Source organism: Glycine max, chromosome 19 (genome assembly GCF_000004515.6).
Source record: "Glycine max cultivar Williams 82 chromosome 19, Glycine_max_v4.0, whole genome shotgun sequence".
Lineage (NCBI taxonomy): Eukaryota > Viridiplantae > Streptophyta > Magnoliopsida > Fabales > Fabaceae > Glycine > Glycine max.
In genome coordinates, this window is record NC_038255.2 from 10,526,665 (window position 1) to 10,532,830 (window position 6,166).

Consider the following 6,166-nt stretch of genomic DNA (forward strand, 5'->3'; position numbering starts at 1 on the left):
GGCTAGGGTAAAATTGAAAAACATAATCGGTCGATGTTGGCCAAAAACTCTGGAGGACATCGGATAAAAAATAATTCCAACCAAAGTTGGTTGAAAAAACCCTAACAATCATCGTCTGAAAAATAGCATCAGCCGACGTTGACTAAAAAACATCATCAGCTAACTTTGGTTGAAAAACTTTGGACGACATCGGCCAAAAATAGCCTCGACCTAAGTCAGTCGTAAAGCACCTTAGCCGACATCGTCCAAAACATAACATGATTCACATTGGTTGAAAAACATCATCAGGCGATGTTTGTCGAAAAATATCCCAACCAACGTCTATCGAAAAATAAACTCGACGGATGTCGACATAAAAGCATTACCAGCCAACGTTATCTAAAAAACCCAAGTTGATGTTTGCCAAAAGGTAGTCTCCGATGACAGCGACCAAAAAGAATCTTGGCAGACATTGGTTGAAAATTTCCCTCAAATTCTTTTGTTATTAAGTTGGATCAATTTTGATCCATTAAATACTAATTTGAGGATCCATTGTATTTAAAAATTAGTGGATAGATCATTAACTATCTATAAAGTTAAATGGATGAATTTAGATCCATCCATTTGATTTATTTTTTGTAATGGACAGATTATATGAATTTGTTGTGAAAGAATTGGATGGATGGTGAATTAATGAATTCATTTGTCACCTCTACCTGTTACCCTCTCTCTCACTTCTGATATATAGAGTATGATCATTTATTGAATCCTCTCATATTGAAATCCAAGATGCAACTAGGAATACTATTTATTGAAATTACAACGTTTATCTATATGCGTGTGTGTGCATCTTTTTAATACTTAGTACTGAGACTAAAAGTTATCTCATAATTTTCTTAGTAACAAAAGATAGAGATTTTGTCCTGTACCCATCTCCTTGATTGGTGTTGTTTTCTAATCCTCTTTTCAAATCAATTATAGAACAAAAATTATTTGTCTTGACCATAATTTTTAATAAATCAAACGAGTCATAAAACTCCAATTTCTTGATTGGATTGAGAAATAGGTCAAAACAACTTGAAAGATCAGAAGGCAAAGAATATGGTGGTGAGTCTAGTAGGATTTCTCGATCTTCTATACAGTGGTGTCTATGTGAGCATTTTCATGGAAGAAAGAGAGAGAGAAGAGTAAGAGTAAGTGAGACATAAAGAGAGGAAAATAGAGGGATGAGTGACAACAAAAAGACATGAATGAAGTTACCTTCAAACAATTTTAATATCATTTTATTCCTGAATTAGTCGCTTTATTCCTTTAAAATGAATTGTTAGGGTTACTAGAAATCATTTTAAAAAATATCCCTGAATCTTCATTTTTGTCCCTGTTGATTTTTCGTCCATGATTGGGGAGTCATGTGGTAGAACATGTGACTGAAAAAGTGACAGATAATTAACTAGATCATATTTTTACTAATGAAGTTAGTAGAAGGCTAACAACTTGGATTAACTAGGCTAACATAATTCAATGCCATATTTATTTACCATGTTTCTAATTTAGGAACTACTATGATAATGCCCCCACAATTGTAGAGACTAATGATGATTTATTCCTTTTTATTTTTTGTCGCAGATGAAGAAAATGGGTGAAAGAAAAATGATTTTTTACATTTTTTTTAAATATCTTTATATTTATTCATAACTTCAAATCTTAATAAGAATATTTTGTCTATTGAATAATTTTTTTTTTCTCCACTGAGTCCACTCTTTTATATTTCTCTAGTGCCAAACAACCCCGTGTAGTGCATAAAAATCTCTTGGGGTTCCGGTTTCACGTATGGAGGGTGAAAAAACCAACCCAGAGAGGTAGGTAGAAAACTGTTCCCAAGCGTTTGAATTTGAAGCTTTATTTATCAATTTCCTATTCATACGATAAGCAAATGGTGTTCATGTTGTGTCGTAAACGATGATGGCTTTTGCTTAGCAGTTACCACCATAGTAAAAGTAATGTTCCTAGCAAGTTTTGATATGTGGGGAGAGAAAAAGTAATGATCCTTTCTTTAATTTCTAAAATTATAAAAGGTTGTATTCATGGGGTGCAGACTGTGCAGTGTTGGGTAAGGTGTCAGGTTGAGAGTGAATTGTGCAGGTATCAACAAAAGAAAGTACTAAGCTCAATTGCTAGATTTTATAGGAACCTTACAAACACACTGTCTAGTCCAATGGATAATACTGTAATAATGCAACTTATTTATTGACATGAGTATGAATACAAAGAAGCATCTCGCAATTATTTAGTTGCTCTCACTTTATTATAATCTCAGCATGGTATGAATGCACGTGTAGTGCACTTATAGTGTTTAACTAATTAGGAGAGTGAAGTCCATTATAATCTAATAATCTCCATTGGCTGCATTATGGTGTTTAGTGAAAACCATAAAGAACCTTAGAAGGATCCAATTGTCCACTGCAATAGCTTGATGAAACATTAGAGAGCTCCTGATAGCCCTTCCATTCTTCATAGGGCTTCAACATAAGTGGGGTTTCAATAGCTGCAGAATCCACACATATCATGAACTTGTAATCAGCATCCCCTAAATCAGGAAGAGCCTTGGCCTTCCTATATCCGGGATTCCATATCACTGCATTTGCATACAAATGAATATTTGGATCAGATACATCAAAAATATAAAATAATAAGAAAATACGAATGTTCAATAAAATATGAGTGCTAAATAGAAACAATATTACAGAAAGTGTTAAACAACCTGCATCTGGCATTGCATTCTTCTGCAGTACAAATGTTCTTTTCTTCTCATGGTCTATTACTGCAATTTTTGTGGGGGTGCGCAAGTACAACCTATCCATCTACACGGAAACCAAAATTGTCGTTAGAAATAACTAGAAAGAAATATGATTTTGTAGCAATCTACATTGCAATCATGAGAAATATATAAAAAAAAATTATACTCCCTCCACCTCTAATTATAAAATCCTTTCCAGAAATTTGTTTGTCTCTTTTTTATAAGAACCTTTTCTAATTTCTAGATGTATTAATTATTTTTTATCCAACATAACCTTACTTAATTATTTTTTCTCCAAACATTAATGAAAAATAATTAAGTGGATAAAGAGATAAGAAAAGAATAATTTTAGAATGATAATATAATTAATTGACAAATTTAATGTGATTGACTAAATTAACTACTTTTCTTAAAGAACGTGAATTAGTTGAAAGGTTATTATAATTAGGGGCGGAGGGAGTAGATGTTTATTTAGAAATGTTAAGCTTATGATTTTTTAGGTCAATCTAGTGAGTGTATTGTTAGATTTCATCTTAAAATTAACTTAAAATTAATTTAGAGTGACCCAATAGATATATAAGATGTATTCCTTAATGGCAAAAGAATTAATTGTAGTGATTGTACTTTTATTTGTGTTATATGTGAATTCTCCAGCAGGAGAACACACGGTTTTTGGCTTAATCCTCTCTGAGTTTAACATGTATGAGATGCTGCAACCATTTGAATGATTGAAGCATAATATGAATTTATACCTGGCCATCAAAAGTAATTGCATCTGCCTGCTCTGTGAACCTTGATCTGTTCAGCAGATTGTCAAGGTAATCAAGTGTCTCCAATCCCTCAACACGTACTTCACTGCAAATTTTGAATAGCATCATTCGACCTCTCTTAAAGACACAAAATGAAGTAAGATCTTTCAAGCAATAAAATTGCAAGTCAAGAGTGATGATTAGCAATTTTGTAGACATCAACTAAATTAAAGTGGTTTTTTCAATATAAAAAATCCTCACCTGATATCTGATACCGATAAATAGTTGCTTATTGACAGTGTAAAAGAAAGTGTTTTATTATCCGTGTTTCTGACTCGGGGGATCAAAATGAGCTTGCCAGCACTGAGAGAGATTCGAAGCCGAAACTCAAAACTAAATAAGAAGCAGAACAAAAATGGTTTAGATTTGGACAATTTAATAGAATCCAACAATAGAATTTCATCTTCAGTGTAATCAGTGGAAATGAATAAAAATAAGGAAAACACGGCTTGAAATCATACCTACATGGCCTATTCTTCAAGTCAACTCCTGTTGACTTTATTATCAGATCCACAGAGGACTGATTGTCTGATGGAGGTAGAGGTGAAGGGTCCCTATCCAATGACCACAATCTGTTTCTTGCAGACCCATGTTGTTCTAGTGAACCAAGATTTCCAAACTGCAAATAGGAAAATGTAGTTTAGAATGCAGTATTTAAGCAATGAAAAAAAATTAAATATGTTTCCACCAATGTGATGAAATTAACCTGTGGAAAGCAGACTGATATACCTCCTCTGTTTGCTTTAGACTGTTTCCAGTTAGCCTGTTGAGTTATAAATTCAAACAAGAGAATGTAGCAAACTGACAACTTTAAGCGAGTGGGGTAAATGCACGCAAAAGGAAAAGAATACATGACAATTAGTAATTGATTTTGTCTTGAATCGGGAGTGATCATAAAATAGAAAAACTAACATGAATTTAATTTTAATTACTGCTTTGTTATGATTCTTGATGAATGTTTTAGCATTCATGAGTATTGACTTTGGTTTAATGGCTTCCATTTCTTTTAAAGGATTAAATTTTGAATATACTATCATCATACAAGAATACTCCACTTTATGTACTAAGACATATAATTATAATTATTAAAATGATAGCAATGCTTCTGTAAGTTGGTTTAATTTATAAGTAGAAAATGCAAAAGAATAATCTTTATTTACCTTACTGCTCATAAAAAGCAGTTCTTCCTTTCGTTCATTCTTCCAAGAAACAACCTGACCCCCATATAGAAGCACCTGAAACCATATATTTTCAGGCAGTTGAAAACTGGAAAAAGTGAAACTAACCTCTTCCATATCATATCAATATGTTTGATTTTATTTTAAAACTATAGACATTTTTCCAAATACAATACACATATTTCAAAATTAGTAAAATGAAAAAAGGATTGTATACATCTTGCCTAAACATAAGGCTGAACTTTTAGGCAAATGATAAAGATGAAGGACTTCTTCACTAAACAAATATTCTGACATCTGCTTTGTAACTAGTTGTTTCAGATAGCCAAATATTGTAAATGGAAGTCCAATGTAACAAAGTTTCTCAAAGAGCTTTAGAAGGTGTTGTTGCCATTTATGATAAATATAGATACATGTGATGAGCATACAAACTTAGTGAATCATATGCTGCAAAGCATAACACCAGCTATTTCTCATGCTTATCATAAGCTACACAACATCAACAATTAAATAATCTAATTCAAAGCATAACATGACCCCAAAAATATCAAACCAACCTCTGCTGATGAACCAGTTGCCTCAGTCAATATAATCCGGGGCAATCCTTCCATGTCCGGAAATATATTCAACGGCATCGGTCTTGGCCTTAGCCTTGCCCTTATGCTACTCATAAAAGGGTTCACTTTCCCTTTTTTCCAATCCAGCTGCAACCAACAACACCAAAATTGATATCAATTTTCTTCCTAATCATCAAACATAACAAACAACAAACCATACATTGTTCATATATATTAAATAAAAGGTTGATCAACATAATACCCTTTTGTCACACAAAAAGATCCTTCAGAAATCCGAGAAAGTTTCAAGCAGATGAAAGCAAAACTAATAAGGAAGAAGCAATTTCCAATTGAGTTATGCGAAAAGAAGAAATGGGTTAGCGTACTTTGAAGGCTATCTTTTACTATAATACTACTATGAGCTGTTTTATTTGTTTGGAGTTTCAAAGGACAGTGTCCATAACTCTGCGTTTTCCCAAGAGTCCTTGTTTTGATGTCGATGGATAAAAAGTTATAAACTGAGAAAAAGAAAACACAAAGAGAGTGAACAAAGAGGGACCCTTTTTATAACTTTGAAGAGGAGAGAATTTGCAAAAGTGATCAACCTGCCTTTAGAGACATTTTTAGCAATAACGGTCGGTGAAAGACATTCTCCACTCACATTATTAAAATGTCACATAAACAATCTGGATGCATATTATCTTTTATTAAGTACAGATAATACAATAGTATTTTTTTATAATTATGACTAAAAGTTTAAATACAGTAATTTTATCTTACTCATTCTATGGATAAGATTGTCATAACATTTAAAAAAAAAATTGTGACTTTAATCGCATCAATTAT

At 32.5% G+C, this 6,166-nt stretch overlaps 1 protein-coding gene across 2 annotated transcripts; it reads right to left on the bottom strand.

The window, feature by feature from the left end:
- Positions 1 to 2,141: 2,141 nt before the first annotated feature.
- Positions 2,142 to 5,900, bottom strand: LOC100801138 (aldose 1-epimerase family protein). 2 transcript variants are annotated; one of them, XM_014771357.3, is made up of 9 exons: positions 5,707 to 5,900; positions 5,321 to 5,467; positions 4,746 to 4,820; positions 4,292 to 4,348; positions 4,047 to 4,204; positions 3,787 to 3,918; positions 3,529 to 3,631; positions 2,741 to 2,840; positions 2,142 to 2,614 (listed from the first exon to the last, which is right to left on the bottom strand). In XM_014771357.3, exons 2-9 carry the CDS (start codon positions 5,432 to 5,434, stop codon positions 2,397 to 2,399), a joined length of 957 nt encoding a protein of 318 aa, XP_014626843.1. In that variant the 5' UTR covers positions 5,435 to 5,467; positions 5,707 to 5,900; the 3' UTR covers positions 2,142 to 2,396. The 2 variants fall into 2 exon arrangements, with proteins under 2 accessions (XP_014626843.1, NP_001242334.2); NM_001255405.2 differs by having other exon boundaries at positions 5,583 to 5,838.
- Positions 5,901 to 6,166: the final 266 nt, after the last annotated feature.

Coding starts and splice junctions, on each gene's coding strand:
- LOC100801138 (XM_014771357.3), bottom strand. CDS start 5,434: ATGAGTAGCATAAGGGCAAGGCTAAGGCCAAGACCGATGCCGTTGAAT. Junction 4,821..5,320: donor CAACTGGTTCATCAGCAGAG/GTTGGTTTGATA, acceptor ATATGGTTTCAG/GTGCTTCTATATGGGGGTCA. Junction 4,205..4,291: donor TATCAGTCTGCTTTCCACAG/GTTAATTTCATC, acceptor TCCTATTTGCAG/TTTGGAAATCTTGGTTCACT.